The 17,459-nt window shown below is 43.8% G+C and overlaps 1 protein-coding gene across 1 annotated transcript in view; it reads right to left on the bottom strand.

Annotated features, from left to right (window-relative positions):
- The window catches only part of CNMD (chondromodulin), a 46,561-nt gene extending 37,924 nt beyond the window's left edge, over positions 1–8,637 (bottom strand). The window contains exons 1-2 of the mRNA XM_083168907.1: positions 8,304–8,637; positions 6,235–6,375 (exon numbers count right to left, since the gene is read on the bottom strand). Of these exons, the coding sequence (XP_083025033.1) occupies positions 6,235–6,375; positions 8,304–8,375 (213 nt within the window). The 5' untranslated portion in view covers positions 8,376–8,637. The remainder of the gene's footprint in view (positions 1–6,234; positions 6,376–8,303) is intronic.
- Positions 8,638–17,459: the final 8,822 nt, after the last annotated feature.

Here is a 17,459-nt window from a genome sequence, read left to right as displayed (position 1 = left end):
CGGGGACAAAATGTTTGCGGTGTAGTTGGGAAAGGTATGCGTGATGGAGACATTTAAAGTGTACTTCTTGTAAATAGGAAGATAGAAGTGTTGTCAAAATTTTGGGTAATTGGGAGACAATAGAAGTCTGGAGGGAAATTTGTGGAAGGTCACGTTGCCAAGTTATAAGAGTCCGGGACCATAGATGTTGTAGGTCGGGAGATAGTTGCGTGTGGTCTAAGTATTTTGTCTTGTACGGGAGTTTAGTTAACAGAGTAAGGAGTTTTTGAATCGGGTCAATTTGGGAAGGTGCAATGCCCGAAGGTGGAAGGGAGAGGATATAGTGCCTGATCTGAAGATACGTGAAAAGATGGTGATTAGTCAGGTGAAATTTGTTTTTTTAAATCATTAAATGGGGATACTTTTTATGCAAAGTCCCCTGGCCGAACCATGACTACCATGGCTGGTCAGCCCTGGATGTGATACCTGGGGAAGTGGGGACCATCATCCAAGGCTGACCCGTGGGGCTGTCCCCAGCATCCCTGGGTAGTGGACGCCAGGCTGATTATTTTGTGCAAAAATAAGATTAAACACCTAACCTTGGGTTGTGCTGTGGAACTATAAGTCCCAGCAAGCCTTTCCTGCATGCAAGGACTTGAAGAACCACATGTACCAGCATGCAGGGCATTAAAGGGCCCACTGGGACTTGTAGTTCCACAACATGACCAAGATTAAAATAAATAAACAAACACACACCATGCAAAATTTTGTTACATACATCCATGCACGCATTCACGAAAGCAAACATACTCACCTTACCACACGCTCCTCCACAGGCCTGTCCCCTTCTCCGGTAAGGTGTCCAAAGATTAATAATTATAAAAATGATATTATATAAATTTATACATACACACACCTGTATTGCAAAGGCCCAGAAATACCACCCCTGACTATGTCATTTTTAATGAGAACATCCATAACAATGAGCCTGTGCTTCCCTGCAGAAACTGCAATGTCTGTATTGCATTCATAGGCAATAAGGGGAGATGGGCCTCCTCAAGTCTCAGAGATGTGGTATTTGGTGTAGGAAAAGTGGACTAGTCCATATGCTTGCAGAATCCTAATCATGTAACAGACATAATGTATATATTGTTACCAACATTTACTATAAAAGTGCAAGTATAGAAGTAAAGGTATACATTATGGCTGTTTCTCTGTTAATACACTACTTTACAAGCGATGACATAACCTAGTTAATTCCAGAATTGAATGGTTGATGTTCCTAAGGTCGACACCACAATGTCTGCATCTGAATGTTGACACAATTGAAACTGTCAACAGGCATCAGGTGTGTGTGTTGGGGATAGGCATGAGGAGGTGGGTGAGGGGCTTTGTAAGGTGAGCCACTAGTGGGAGAGAAGATTAGAGGTGGGGACCCATCCGTCAGGAGTAATACGTTAGGTCAGGAGACGGTAAGAGACCACTCGGGACAGTTTGTTGACAGTTCACCATGTCAATTTATCATCCGGGTTGACATTATTTTATTGTTAACAGGTTCTTTCATAGCCCAGCAAATTCCTTTGCACTTTACAAATGGAAACAGTGATCAAACAAACTGGGTGGTTACAGACAATGTACAGATGACAAAAAAGGTTCTCAGCTGCTAGTGCGCACAAAACCAAAAGCAGCTAAACAAATAAAATAATAGAGCGATGTTAAAACACATTCCAAGTGATACAGATAGAAAAATAAAAATGTAATATCGATCATCGCTTATGAGGTTCCTCCACAATAACACCACGTTTCATATCTACTAATGATTTACCAAACAGGATAATAGGGTCATATAGTTCATGAGTGTCTCTTAAATGAATCTCCTAAATTCAAGAATGCAGGTAAGAAATTCCTCTCTCAGACATATAGGACCCAGCATAAAAAGGGAGAGATAAAAACAAAATATAATGCAAAACACCTTAAAACATAGAAGCATTAAAATACATCATTGGTCAAATGATCCCACAAGCAGAGCAGCAAACGGTAGAAGTCCTAGGCAGATGGTAAATTAGCCCCAGTTCTGGACCTGACAGGTGTACCCCATTGGACAGGCACCGTACAGCAGCAATGGAAGATAGGGATACAAACTGCGATCCATGCTTTACGTGTTTCGGATGATGTCATCCTTCAGCAGAAGCGTGATGGGGCTTGATTGAAAGGTCCTTAAATGCCTTAAACATTATGTAGAACACTGGAATTTCATCCGCCTTCAATGTTCCCATTAATTCTGGTATCCACTAGGTTGCCGGAAGAAGTATGGACGTGTGTTCCACCAGGGGAAAAGGTGTATGGTCCACGGTGGGGAGTTACACAGTCAAAATGGTAGGAAGGCTCTGCTCACAAGCTTACAAATCAATAAGGAAATAGGCATTGATACTCAAGGGTAGGTTTTATTTAATTCATAATGGTTTACCATTAAGGTTCATGGTGGGCTGTATGATATGGTCCCCAGCAATGTTGGCTTGGGGTCAGAAGGATGGGAAAGTGAGAGAGAAAATGAGTGAGGATATGTTTGGTCTGTACGGTTGGAATATAGTTGGGTAGGAAAGGTTTATGAAGGTTATGTAGGCCGTTCTGTAATTTAATAAGCTTCCCTGAAGAGGTGAGGTTAGTTTTCAGGGAACACTCAAAGTTTTCGAGACTAGAGGAGAGTCTTATTGTGCGTGCAAGAGCATTCTACAGAGTGGGTGTTGTGGAAAGAGAGGGAATAATTAGTGTGGATGAGAGATATAGAGATCTTTTGAAGAATGAAGAGGTTGGATTAGAGTTTTAGCAGTGTCTTGTGTAAGGTATATTAATATTTTAGATCAGACCACACCCAGTTTTCAGGAAAAATTGGTAGCACATGGTTAATTTAATGGTACTCCAATATACTGGCCCCATGTTGTACCGTATGACCAAACGTCATATAATTACAGAACTCTGTTTAGTGAGTATCCCAGCAGTCCCCTGCTCACAATAATGGTGGTGGGATCCCAATGGATCAAAAGGACTACAACTTCAAATGGTATCTATGAATGTTAGGCTGTGGGAGGGGAAGGTTAGGTTTCCACATGTAATAAACAAAAATAGCGCAGTTATCAGCGGCTGGCAGGGGGTGGTCGGTCCCCGAAAGACAGTAAACAAGAAAGGATATGCCAGCGCTGGCTGTAAACAGTAAATTTTAGATGGTTCTTCACTTGCTCCTGAGGAAGCCGGAGGTTATAAATTATCCGGTTAAACGCGTTGAGTTTTTAAGTATATTGCTATACTGGGACTCTATCATTTAGCATTGAACTGCACTGCATTTACTTTCATTGGATACCTGAAAGACTAAAGCGCCATCTGACACATTGGTAAAGTGGTCTTACAGACATCTGGGATACTTAGCATGACCAATAAGGACCCACACCAGAGGACAAGTGGCTCCAATCAGGATATTTCAACATGCAGAGACATTGAATAGATCAAATCATCTTTCCACAGCTAACAAAGGAAATTCCATCGCTTTCTTCAAAGCTCCTTACAACATATGGAGATCATATCAATGGTAATATGCAAAAACCCTTGCCCAGTTTTTTATCAATGAGTGACTCATTTCAACAAAAAATCTTTTTTTTATTGATCATACCACCCTTGACATCACTTATATGATTAATTTCTAGGGTTTTTTAAATTTTTATATATTGTGTTTGCATTGTCTTATAATATAAAATTTAAAAAACAATATAATATAACTGTTTCAAACACTACATATTGTACAATTATGCAACAAATACATCAATTCACATTCTGTCTACAAACCCCTTTACAAATAATATCTGCGCTAAACGCCTGGTTTGAGTTTAGTTTGAGGTCTAGACATATTAGCATAATACCCTGTTACAGTTCCCACATCCTAAAACCTACCCAAGTAGTATACACTGCGTCCTTTTCCACTGTTAAATGGCAATAAACAAATTAGAACAATGATGATGTATGATTGTTAGGGGAACAAAAATCCATTAAGTAGCGGAAGCAGAAAGATAAATAGTCTCTCATTAATCGATTACAGAACACTTGCATTTTCCTTGAATCTCCTAGTTGTTCATTTTAGCTGATTACAAAAGAAACTATAAATACAATTGTTTCTATGTTAGTATTGCTTTATTATGCTCAATAAGAATTACATTTACTATATTTTAGACACACAAATAATATATTCTAATATAATATTCCAGTCTCAACTTTCATCTACAGTACAGTATATTGCAAATTGAATTTCTCATACAAGCAATTATCATACCCTGCACATTGAATGCGACAATGTTATTATTAAGCGTCAAGTATTAACACATTCTACAACTGTCTGGATATTGTGGGCCCTATTCAGCCTCAGTTGCAGCTTTGCTAAAATAAAAAAAAAACTGATTTTCTTCACATGCTGCGGTCCGCCAAGCACAGTGCAAAGCCGCCCAGCATAAAAAAGTCCACCCTGCGATCACAATTATGCCGTGTTCTCACTGCCAGTGAGAAATACACGCCTTTTCCCCAGCATTAAAATGCAGGGACGGACACCCCTTCTCACTGCAGGGCAAATTCCTGGGTGAAGAAGTTCTACCTGTAATTTGCCTTTTAACACAGGTTTTTCTGCAGTGTGAACGGGTCAACCCGTATCTGCATGCCCGGATCTCAAACACGGGTAAAAAGAAGGGTTTTACCTGTGTGAGATCCGGTTATGCTAACCGTTCACACTGTAGAAAAACCCGTGTTAAAAGGCAAATTCCCGGGTCGACATGATAGACCAGGGAATTTGCCTGCAGTGGGAACGGGGTATAAGATTGCGATCAGATCGCAGAAATCGATGTAAGAAATTAGGGTTACTGGCTGCGAAGGCAGGTGCACCGCTGGCATGTTTCAGGATGCAGTGGTCCATACACATGCCTGCATTGCATTGTCCTGACCATGCCACTCCCTTGATGCCCGCAGCTGTCAATCAACCTGCGATTGCATCCTTCTGGTATGTGATCACACTTTATGCTTTTAAATATGCACTTTATAAGCGCTGCGCATGGCGGTATGTGATTTTCGCACTTCTACGAGCTATACTGAATTAGCCCTTTTAAACATTAAAGTGCTAATTTTGATCTCAGGATCCTCAATGAAAACCTTTCTAGTTTAGCAGGGATCTACAGGAAAGGACTGTGCAATTGATAAATAGTAAAATAAGGTCAGTAACAAGCTTCTAAGATGAGTACAGTACATGTTTGAATGTAGATTCATGCACAGAAGATAAAATGCCCATTAGCCTGTTGTGGAACAGCCTAGCTGGTTCAGACATACTGGAGCACATTCATGGCATGCCGCTGATGGGGAAGTAGCTGGCTGATACACAGGAGCTGATTGAGACAGACATAAAAGGGGCTTTTGTCTGCAAGCAGTCACCACTGACCCAGCGTAGCCTACAGGACCATAAGCAGCAAACCAAGAGTAGGCCAAGCCTGCATATCCCTTACAGGCACATCAACAGCGCTCACATTTTATATGGAACAACACCATCACTTAGTGAAAAAAATATTGTTTTAAATACTTTTATTTTTTACACTGAGGCAGAAACAGCAGATTTTTTACTTGTGGCTAATAATTACTGTAAAGCTAATTATTATGACAAGTCACGTGCATTTCCACACTGCAGCTATAATGATTCATTTTAATTATTTATGTATTTACGTTGCCACCAATTAAGTAGTCCATCTGTACTCAGGTTAAATAGTCAGGCTGAATTATTTTTTATTTTTTTATGTATTTCTATGTTGGAGAATATTCTGAAATAAATAACAAATGTCAAATCTTGTCAGTTTGAATATGGACACGGTCCATGCACGCAGTACTATACCAGTAAGTACATCAAGATGATCGTTCTATATGAATAGAACATTTGTTTATTACGCCAGTGTATTTCCAACTTACTAATGTGGCATCATAGTCAATGTTATTGTATTATCTGTTCAGCGTGTAAGGATATACAAGGCTAGTGTTCCCTGTTTAGACTGCCTGAGTAATAAGAATTTGTCTCACTAGTTTGAGACAAGTTGGTTCTGGAACATCTCATATTTTCCAGACCACCACCTGTGCTGTTCAGGAGTACAAGCGTCAGTGGTAGCGGATAGTACAGATGATCACTGTGCTAGCTGTACACTGACATGGCGTATTAATGGCATAGAGACGTATTGGTTCACTTACATGCTTGTCATTTACTTTCCAGAAATAGAAGGCACCAATAGCTCCAAACAGAAGCAGAAGGGCCCCGGAGATAAGCACCACGGCTCCGATTCGGAGGAGACGGCCACTGCTTGATGGTTTCACCGACACCGCTGTATATGCCTACAGTCAAAGGGGCACAGCTGTCATAATATGTACAACATATATATAATACAACAATAGTGCAGCCATGGTTGTGGAAGTTTGCAAGGAACCAAACGGACAATTTACACTGCTTAGTACAGAAGACATGTTTACCTGTAAAAGGCAGCACTGATGGCCCTAGCATATAATACCTGGCGGTCATGTACTACATAACATAATTGCATAGGGAAATATATACTAGAGTCAGATTGGGTTTTATCAACAGTGCTTTAGATTAAGGCAGGCATGCCCAAACTGTGGCCCTCCAGCTGTTGTGAAACTACACATCCCAGCATGCCTTGCCATAGTTTTAGCATTCCCTTATAACAAAACTGTGGCAAGGCATGATGGGACTTGCAGTTTCACAACAGCTGGAGGGCCATAGTTTGGACATGCCTGGATTAAGGGAATCACGTTCCCGTAGAATGGGTTCATTATGCACCACATGAATTCTGCAGCTCTCTAGCTGCTGTGGAACTGGAAGTCCCAGCATGGCATGCATAGACCTGTAGATCCATAACCACTACATCGCCACAGGCACTCAACCTATAAGCTATATAGGATCTGGAACTTCTCTAGTAATGTCTGTAGCCAAATTAAATTGGTTTTCTTAGCAGTGCCCCTGAAACATCACCATACACCTCTAGGAGTGTTTCGTGTGTATGTCTGATACTGCAATTCCCATTACGATCATGGCCAGTAGCACAGCTGCTAGTTCTAACAACAATAACATTATATTAATAGCAAATGTTCGCCAATACTAATCTCTGCATTTGCAGGTGCTCAGGGAAATGATCTCATTAACCTTTCTGTGGAGGTAAGCGGAAAGCAGACACCGGCCCTGCTGAATATACTGCCAGCCGTGCTGCTATACCCCTGCATGCATGTTCACATTTACAACCTATCATTATGTAGGTGCATATGGAGAAAGTCAATTTACAGTTTAATTAATTGCCCTAACCTTTCCAAGTTTATGTCCTCTTCCCTCATAATCCAAATCCCCTATAACCAAGACAGTATTTCATTCACTTCACTTTGCTTTGTGCACAGCCAATCACATGCAGTATGTGATATACATGTGAGAGCCTGACATGCAATGGATATAACTGTTATACTGCTAACATCTGATACAGCAATAGGCAACCTAAGGCTATATGGCTTGCATTGACAATGGGCTAGATGCTCTAAGCTTCAAAAGTGATAAAATGGAGAGTGATAAACAACCAGCCAATCCGCTCCTACCTGCCATGTCACAGGCTGTGTGTGAAAAATGTCAGGTAGGAGATGGTTGGTTGGTTATCACTCTCTATTTTATCACTTTTGAAGCTTAATGCATCTGACCCAATGTGAGGCTGCCAATGCATGCTGCAACTTCTAGTTCCACAGCACCTGGATCGTCACAGGTTGCCTAACAGTAAGCTGCTGCGTTTAATAGTCACAAAAATGCACATTATCTATATGGCTATGATGTATGGGGTGATCTGAAAGCAAGCCTAAACTTAGTTTTACATAGACTTAGTCACAGAATACTGTTTTTCTTGCCTCACAGCCAACGGGTCCCAATACCTGTTATACTGGTCACAAATTTTAAAGTGTAACTTCGAAGTTTAAATAACATTTATCGCCAACTCAGTTTTGCCATTGACCTATCATAAGTATTTGATTTGCATTCACTAAACATTCCTGAAGTGCAGAGCATTCCCTCTGCCAGGGACCAGAGCAGAGCATTCCCTCTTCAGGCACCACTGCAGAGCATTCCCTCTGCCAGAGACCAGTGCAGAGCATCCCCTCTGCCAGGGACCAGTGCAGAGCATCCCCTCTGCCAGGGACCAGTAGAGAGCATGCCCTCTGCCAGGGACCAGTGCAGTGCAGTGCAGGTGTAGATATAGGTTTGCAATGTTACTCACTGGAGGAAGACACTGCTCCACATCTTCAGGCCCTGCCAGGGCAATGGGAACTTTCTCAGAGAACTCTGCCATTGTGTGCTGCTGCTCCCGATCTGAGCCCCCAGCCCAAGCTTAGTAATGTCTGCAGGGCAGGGGATAACCACCCACGTCACCCCCGTCTGTCTATGCCTTGAGCACCTGCCCACTAACCCCCCGCAGAGTGCCTGTCCGCCCATGTGCCGGTGCCCCTTCCTCCTCCTCTGCTGTGCATTCCTCCCGCATGCCTGCCTGTGCACACACACGCTCCATTATTCCCTCCCTCTGTAGTGCACGATCAGGTGCTGTCCAGAGTAAATAGTAATACAGACAAGTTTTTTTCCTTCCTAATCTAGACAGCGGCACCATTCACAGCTGGCTGCCCCCAGCTACCATACGGCTCTTGCAAGGAGGGATGATGCAGACGCAGGCAGGATGTTTATGAGGCTCATCTGAGCTCAGAACATAGAATACTGCTGAATGTACTGTACACAAGCAGGTATAAATAGACTGGGATAAGACTGGTGCAGGCTTGGTTGGAAAATGAAGTCTACAAAAGATTTGCCTGTAAAATGCAGCCATCTTCAGAGCTGCATGGATCCCTTCGATAAGTGCAGCTCTATGGGGAGATTCAATTGGCCTTTTTTTTTTTTTTACCCCACAACTACAGTAGTTGCTGCCAAAATTCCCATAGCCCTTTCCCACACTGCATTATTGTGATTCACATTCAACTGTGGAATCAATGGGGTTTTTCCCAAGCAAAACACAATTTAGTGGGATTTATGTGGACTTTGCATTGCAGCTCCATGAGTTGCAAGGTTCAGTCTGATTCTCTTTCAATCCATTTCAAAATGCCATTACCATGGCAATTCCCAGGCTTTTTCCACCCTACTACTTACTTACAGTACATAGGAGGTTAGTCAGACCCAGCCTCTCTGCTGTAGGAATAGATGGTGTGCGCATGCGTACATTGTCTATTCACCAGATTGCAGGGGGGACTCCCAACTGCCCCCCCTGCCGCGGGACACTGCCGGCCCCAGGAGGGATGTGTGAATGTCCTCAAAAACCGCCACGTTCCCGCTGTATGTGGGACAGTTAGGAGGTATGGAGGTATAACGTTCTGTGTAGCCATGTCAGCATCACTGGACAGCAGAATTAGGGCTGTTTCACATGCTCCGGCTCCTACCGGGCGGCAAAACTCTGCACGGCCAGGAAGCCATGCCGCACACAGAAGTTTAGAATGGTGGGGATGGCTACAGCCCGGCAGACGTCCCTTCCAGTCGTGACATCCGGCTGCAACTGGGGGGCTGTGGCTGTCCCGTATGAATGGACACAATCATGTCCATTATTCACTTTTGTGTGCGGCATGGCTTCTTGGCCGTGCGGGGTTTCACTGCCCGGCAGGAGCCAAAGCGTGTGAAAGGGGCCATACCGTACTGCACAGGATGAGTGGGGACAATGCAGTCTAATGCATGGTGCAGTGGGGGCTCCCGAAGAGGGGCTGCAGCACAGTTCAAAATTCAAATAGTGGAGCCACACCCCCTGCCAAGGAGTCAGTTTATAATGGCAATTGCTGTTGCTCCCCCCCCCCCCCCCCCCCTGCAGCTAGGAAAGCCCAAATTTACTATGTACGCAAACGTAGTGAAATCACATCGCATTGCATGCCGTTATGGTATGGCATGCGATGCAATGCGATTTTGACACTTATAATGGCATTTAATGTACTATAGCAGGGGTGGCCAAACCGCGGCTCTCGAGCCGCATGCGACTCTCCCCCTGTTAAAGTGCGGCTCCTGCTGCCTGCCGCCCACCATCCGTCCCCCATCACCTGCTGCCGGTTCCCCAAATCCCCTCTCCTTCTGAGGGGAGAAGAGCGCGCATCGCACATCTCTCCTACCCCTCACTGTGCATCCTTGTGACTGGGCCGTCTGCCTATCAGAACTCGCGGGCCAGCAGCCAATCAGGAGCCGGCCCACGAGCTTTGATTGGTGGACAACCCAGTCACAAGGATGCACACAGGGAAGTAAGGGGGGAAGGAGACGCGTGGTGTGCTGCGCTCTCCTCCCCTCGGTGACATGACAGCTGGGGTACGCCAGACTGTCCCCTCCCTGCCTTGCAGCAGCAGCAACAACGGTGAGTGCTGCAGCTGGGAAATTAGCTCTGTGGGGGCATAGTAGATTGTGGCACTGTGGGGGCATAGCAGATTGTTGCACTGTGGGGGCATAGCAGTTTGTGGCACTGTGGGGGCATAACAGATTGTTGTACTGTGGGGGCATAGCAGTTTGTGGCACTGTGGGGGCATAGCAGTTTGTGGCGGCATAGCAGTTTGTGGCACTGTGGGGGCATAGCAATTTGTGGCACTGTGTGGGCATTCCAGATTTCTGGCACTTTGGGGGGGGATACCAGCTTTTTGGCACTGTGGGGGCATAGCAGTTTGTGGCACAATGGGGGGCATGCCTGGCACCGTGGGAGCATATGTGTATCTGGCACTATTGGGGGTATATGTATATATGGCACTGCAGTATTGGAGGCATATGTGTATCACCCCCACCCAAGGGGTCCAAATAGACTACGCCCCTTTTTTGGCACACGCGCCTTGAGCGCGTGCATGTTGTTGGCTCTTTAGCTTGACTACAGCTATTTTTCAGCTCTTTAACTCTGACCGGTTGGCCACCCCTGTACTATATAATGTCATTTATTTATGCCCCCCCCCCCACACAGTATCGACGTGATCCCGAAGCGCCGCGAGCCGTGCGAGGGGCGGTGGTACGCATCCGACCGACATTTTCATACCCCCACTATCCACGTGGGCGTGGAGTTGATTTTATATATAGTGTGGCAAGCGCAGCGAGCCCCGCGAGGGGACGTGTATTATGTTACATGTATTACTTGTCCCCTCGCGGGCACGCTGCGCTTGCCACGCTTCGGGCTCGGTCGCTCGCTGCGCTCGCCACACTATATAAAATCAACTCCACACCGAGTGGATAGTGGGGGTATGAAAAGGTTGGTCGGACGCGTACCCCCTCCCCTCGCTTCGGGATGAAGTGGAGGGGAGGGGGCAAAATAAATGACATCATACATCATATTACCATTAAATGCCGTTATTCTAGGTTCCATCAGAACCGATATCTCATCGCATCACATGCCATACATTAATGGCATGCGATGCGATTTTTCATCGCATCCTATCTTTTTAATGGACTCACTGACACAGAGCAGTGAATACATTACATAGGAAAATCGCATCGCATCACATCGCATGCCATACAATATGGCATGCGATGCGATTTCAGTACCCTGAATAGCCCTCTACGCAAATGGAGTAGTGGGTGCCGTGATAATACACAAGTACCACACATTGTTTAAATATGTATGTACAATATAAATTGTATAACACACTAAATAATCCTCTATATGCTTGGACACATCCAGAAGAAAATAACAGGGTGGACACCATGCTAGGGCAAGCAGGTGGGTGATGCAGACAGTTTGGGGCAAATTTAATAGGATAGGAGTTCTATTGAATATGTGATGTTACCCATAGCAACCAATGAAATTCTACCTATTATCTTCTAGAAGGTGCTAAATAAATAAGAAGTGGAATCGGACTGGTTGCTATAGGCAACATCACATCTTCAATAGAAATCCCATCTTAGTAATTTTACCCCTTTGTGTGTCTATGGTGCAGAGTGTGTGTCTATTAGGTAGTATGTGTATCTATGAGGTAGTTTGTGTTTCTGTTGGGCTGTGTGTGTGTGTGTGTGTGTGTGTGTGTGTGTGTAGGGGGCTATCTATGGGGTAGTGTTTGTATGCATGTGTGTGTACACTCATTTAAAAATAACATTCTGACATATAACATCAGGGCCGGACTGGCCATCTGGCACTTCTGGCAACTGCCAGAAGGGCCGATGGCCTTGTGGGACGATTTTGTCTGCACCATTCATATGTTTTATTTTTCTAACCGAGTGGGAGAGCATTGCCAGCCCACTGGTAATACTAGCAGAGAGGACATGGCAGCGGCCTGTGAGGGTTTAGGTTACCGGGTAGTAGACGGGCGGTTTGGTCTGGCTGTCTGCACATGAATGACAGCAGCCTGTGGGGGAGTGCTCTGAGCTGCCGACGGGGGATCCTTGTGTGGTCTAGGTCACCTAGGAAAGATGACCAGTGACTGCAATGGCGGTCAGCCAGCCAACCTGGTCAGTCAGCACGACCAGAGCGAGTGTCTCTCTCTTTATAGTGGCAGCCTGTCAGCCAGGCCCAGAAGGTTTCAGAGGAGCAGCTGCAAGCACTCTGAGGTAAGGAAGTTTTTTTGTTTATGGCTATTTACCCTGCTTTTATGTATATTTTTAAATAATTTATTATTAATGCATTTGGTGATTATTGTGTTGGCATCTCTCTCCCAACCTTCTAGCATCTCTCTACCACCTCCATACCTCCTAGCGTCTCTCTTTTCCCTCCTTCCCACCCTGCATCTCTCTCTCCCCTCCCTACCGCTTTGCGTCTCTCTATACCCTCCCTAGTGCCTCCTTTTTGTGATGCCTCCATTTCATGAGGCCAAGGGTACCGCCTGCTGCGGGTGGTCCTGCATGCTCAAAATGCCAGGCCCGATTTCTGGTTCCAGTCCGCCCCTGTATTACATACACTCTTTATTTCACATATGAATCTTTTTTGCTAATACACACAGAAACATTTCATGTATATCATTTAAGAAAGCACTTATCAGCATCAGCGGTACGTTTACAATCAGCCAATCATAAGTGGTTTGCTAACACTGATGTCCATGAACATAACCATAGTATATATATATATATATATATATATATATATATATATATATATATATATATATATGTACATCTGTGTTCCAGTCTGCATGTACGCACAGCTGCACAAATGCCTTCACTGTACAATGGTGCCTATACTAGAATACCACGCTGTCCAGCCTCTCCATAAGTAGTGTAAATTGCATAGTTGTCACTCTGTGTCAGTCCTAGTACGTTTAATCAACTACAGACTAATATATTGGTTAAGCATTTTGTATTATAATTCCCTGCAGTATCTGTATTATACAGAACTGCATGCATTATTAGTGCTAAATAAATTGTAAATGTGTTGCCATAGTTATGAGTGAAACAGCCATATAATACATTTATCAGAATTTGCCATACCAATCAGTTTGCCATATCTCATGACTGACTAGATGAACTTCTTGAATATGTATTAGCTGCTGCTGTGTAGCAAAAATTTATTTTCAGCCTATTCATCCATACTTGTTCAGCAGTTGTGAAATTACATGTTTAGGAGTCTGTGTAAGTCCGTTTTAATTGACAGAGCTGTACGCTTGTGACTGAGATGGGGGCACATTTTATATACATTACATCAATATGAAATATGAGAGACACAGACAACTATTTTTTTTCCAATCTGTTCAGCCTTTCCTCTTTATATCCCCAGATTTCTATATTCTTATATACTCTCCCTGTACCAAATATACTAAGCTTGAAAAGTGATAAAGTGGAGAGTGATAAACCACCAGCCAATCAGCTTCTAATTTCCATGTCACATGCTGTGTTTGAAAAATGACAGGTAGTAGCTGATTGGTTAAATATTTATCACTCTTCATTTGATCAATTTTCAAGGCTTAGTACATCTCACGCCAGGTCTGGGGATGGCCAGCATGTAGAAACAGAAGGACTTTGGCCCTATGGTCAAACCTTAGAGGTTTGTGAATAGAGTGGACCATCCTTCAACACAGCCATTACTGTCCTCGTTAGTGTGTTATGTACAGTATCTACAGCGAGAGTATCATGGAACTGTAGTTCTCAGTGGGAGAAATTTACTAAGATGGTGGTTCTTTTTGCTATGGGCAACCAATCAGAATCTACTTCTTATTTATTTAGCACCTTTTACAAGATAATAGGTAGTATCTGATTGGTTGCCCACAAGAAAAAGAGCTGCCATCTTAGTAAATTTCCCCAGTGCCTTTGCTATAAATCCAGATGTACATACACACTGCTTAAACTGTTAAATGATCTTTGTCTGCGCACAGTGAACTATTAAAATTTTGGGAAGTTTCCCCAGCTCCTGGGAGAGTAGACCCTTTTCCCACATCATGCCAACTTCTCCAATGAAGTCTTTAGAATGTAATTTGGAGAGAAAGATGCGTCATCTTACAGATTAGTAATTACATAATGGGTGCTGGCTCAAAGTTGCTCTATTGCAGTGCCAAACCCTCACCACTCCCATTGGTCTAACGTGTGTATTGGTGAGTGTGTATGTGTGTGTGTGTGAGGGGGGGGGGGGTGACATGCAGATCCACAGGGGAGGGGGGCATCATCATCTTCTCTTGCTCGCTTTAGAAATTGGGGCCCTACTCGACTGACACCATCCTTCCAGTGATATCTAGGAAGATGGTGCATTGTGCACTTGAGTGCAAGGATCTTCGCTTTCACTGTGTGGCACCATGATGCTGCTGCTGTGGAGGGACCCTCTTCCCAAAACAAGGTAAGAGGGCCCATGTGAAAGCGCTGTGCAGCTTCACTTGAGCCTCCTCTTCTTAAAATGTCCCTGGTCTGGGTATTATAGCCAGTGTCACTGAGAGCTGTGAGGGGGTAATTGGCTTTTCATCAGCTCTAGAGCTTAATTAATAGAGGCCACAGAATTATAGTGGGGTCAGGGCATCAGAAGTAGGCTTTGCTTCTCTCTTTAGTTCAGGGCATAAAAGTAAATTGTCTCAATGCTCAATGATTGGTAATCACTCACATAACATTACTGCATTCTTGCCCTATAATCCCTTCTTGACCCTTATACCCCTATCTCTGCCCAGCAAATCATTTTACAGAATTACTCCCCCCCCCCCCCAATTCCTTCCCCAGGAAGCCCTAACCACCACTTCCTTGAATTAATCCTGTAGCATAATTCTCCCCACCCATGTAATCCAGTCCTGCACCATTAATCTAACCCCCCCCCCCCCCCCTCCGGAATAACATCTAGTAATATACTCACCAGCTTCATTCCAGTTTTGAGTTCCTGTTGCAGTATTTACCTCGCCACACACCCCTCATTATCATATTTAGCATTACTCACCCCACCCTCCTAGTTCTTAGCTCTTGATGCATTATGCACCATCTACCCCCATGGAATTTACTCTTGGAGCATTATTCGCCCTAATCTACATTCCTTGGCTCATGGTTTAGATCAGTGTTTTTCAACCACTGTGCCGTGGCACACTAGTGTGCCTTGAGCTGTTCTCAAGTGTGCCCCCAGATCTAGAGATGCCCAAACCAGTTTACAGCCACCACCCGTTCAACTGTTATTTACTGGTCTCTTCTTTTCATTTAAAGGGCTAATGTATTTTATTTGTGTTACCTGTGGGGACCAGTGTGATTGTTTTTTATATGGGGGGCAATAGGTTTGTTTTTTTCCTGTGGGGGCCAATGTGTTTTGCCCTGTGGGGATCTCACGGTGTGCCTTGGCAATTTTAAAATCTCATTTAGTGTGCCACAAGGTAAAAAGGTTGAAAATCACTGGTTTAGATGGAACCATAACAGTCATTGCTGAATTAGACAAAGTAGGGCGGGACTACACTTTGATGATGGCCCTCAAGCTCCAGCTCCCTATGTGTGGGATGTGCCAACCATTTGCGGTACATCCCACCACCAATTGCACCGATACTAACCCATTAGTAACGCAATAACAGCTGCCCTTTGAGATGTGCTGTGGTGCCTGGACTTCCGGGTTTATGATCATATTGCTCATATATATGTCAAACATTTGAGGCGAGATATAATAGGGTGGCATTTTTCAGCAAAAAACAGGCAAAATTGCACATGCGTGCGACTTGTGGTAAAATTTGACCTGTCTAAAGAAACCACAAATCAAAATACACATCCAGATGTTTTCTCATAGAAAACATAAAAATCGCAAATGTAATAGGGTACAAATTTTCAATTTGCACCCCAAAAATGACCAAAAATCGTAAAACAATAAAAAACAACAACACTTGATCGCAAAACAAATAGACCAGGTCCAGGCTGGCGAGTTTGACAGTCATGCACAGATCAGTGAGATTTGTGCTTGGTTCTGTCCAAAAAAGTGTTTGAAACTTAAAATTACCTCACCCAAAAATAGTGTGTGGTTTCCCCCCTCCAGCATAACCAGCCTCAGGCTCATTGAGCCGGTCCTGGTTCCCCAAACACGCAGGAAAAAAATCATAGGGATTGCTCATATATAAGAAACAGCACTGTGCTCTTGGACCAGTATTGGTTCCAAAAATACAGGGGGACAAATAAAACTGGAGGTCCCCTGTATTTTGGAACCAGCACCATGGTCCAACAGCCAGAGGTGTTATGTCACAGCCAGGGGACATTTTTTATGCAATGTCCCCTGCCGAACCATGAACACCCTGGCTGGTCAGCTCTGGATGGGGTACCTGGGGGAGTGGGGACATATCACCCATGGTGTTAGTCTATTGACCTAGACATTTTCTATCAGCCATTCGAATACCAATAATAATTTAGCCCATATTAAAGAAACATTTAAGGAAAATCTTGTGTCATCCCATCAAGAACCTGCGGTGGTGGTAGAGAGGGATGTGATATACAGTATGTTATATAGCATTTCTCTATACCACCTAGATGAAAGAACTGATTGGGAATAAAGTAAATGATTACAAAAGAGTTTCCATGGTATACAGTATGGGGGAATACATTATACCATGTAGATAATCCTGTAGTAATTTTAGTGTGTTCTAAAGGGATTTGGAGGATTTTATAATGTAGGGAAAGATTTAATGAGTTGCGATTTTTAGGCATTTTACGAAACCGTACCTTCTCACAGTTTTTCACATCACATTTTTTTGCCTGAATTTGACTATTTAAGAGATGCAAATTTGAGGCAAAAAAATGGGATATGGTGAGATTTTTAGTTGTGAAAAAGTGCAAATTTTAGTCATGAAACATGCGATTTGGGAGACATGGTACTAAAAAAAGGAAAAAAAAAATCATGATCGGAGAAATGGCTGGTGGGCGGGCCTAACTCCCGGTCTGTGAGCGGAGCCCCAGATGTAAACAGTAGTCTTGGTCTGTGTACAGCGATGGAGGAGAACTGGAGAAGCAGAGAAAATGGTTGGCGAGTATGTTT

The sequence above is a fragment of the Crinia signifera genome, chromosome 2 (assembly GCF_055691185.1).
Source record: "Crinia signifera chromosome 2, ASM5569118v1, whole genome shotgun sequence".
In the NCBI taxonomy this organism is placed as follows: domain Eukaryota; kingdom Metazoa; phylum Chordata; class Amphibia; order Anura; family Myobatrachidae; genus Crinia; species Crinia signifera.
This window is presented reverse-complemented; position numbering and strand designations above follow the sequence as displayed.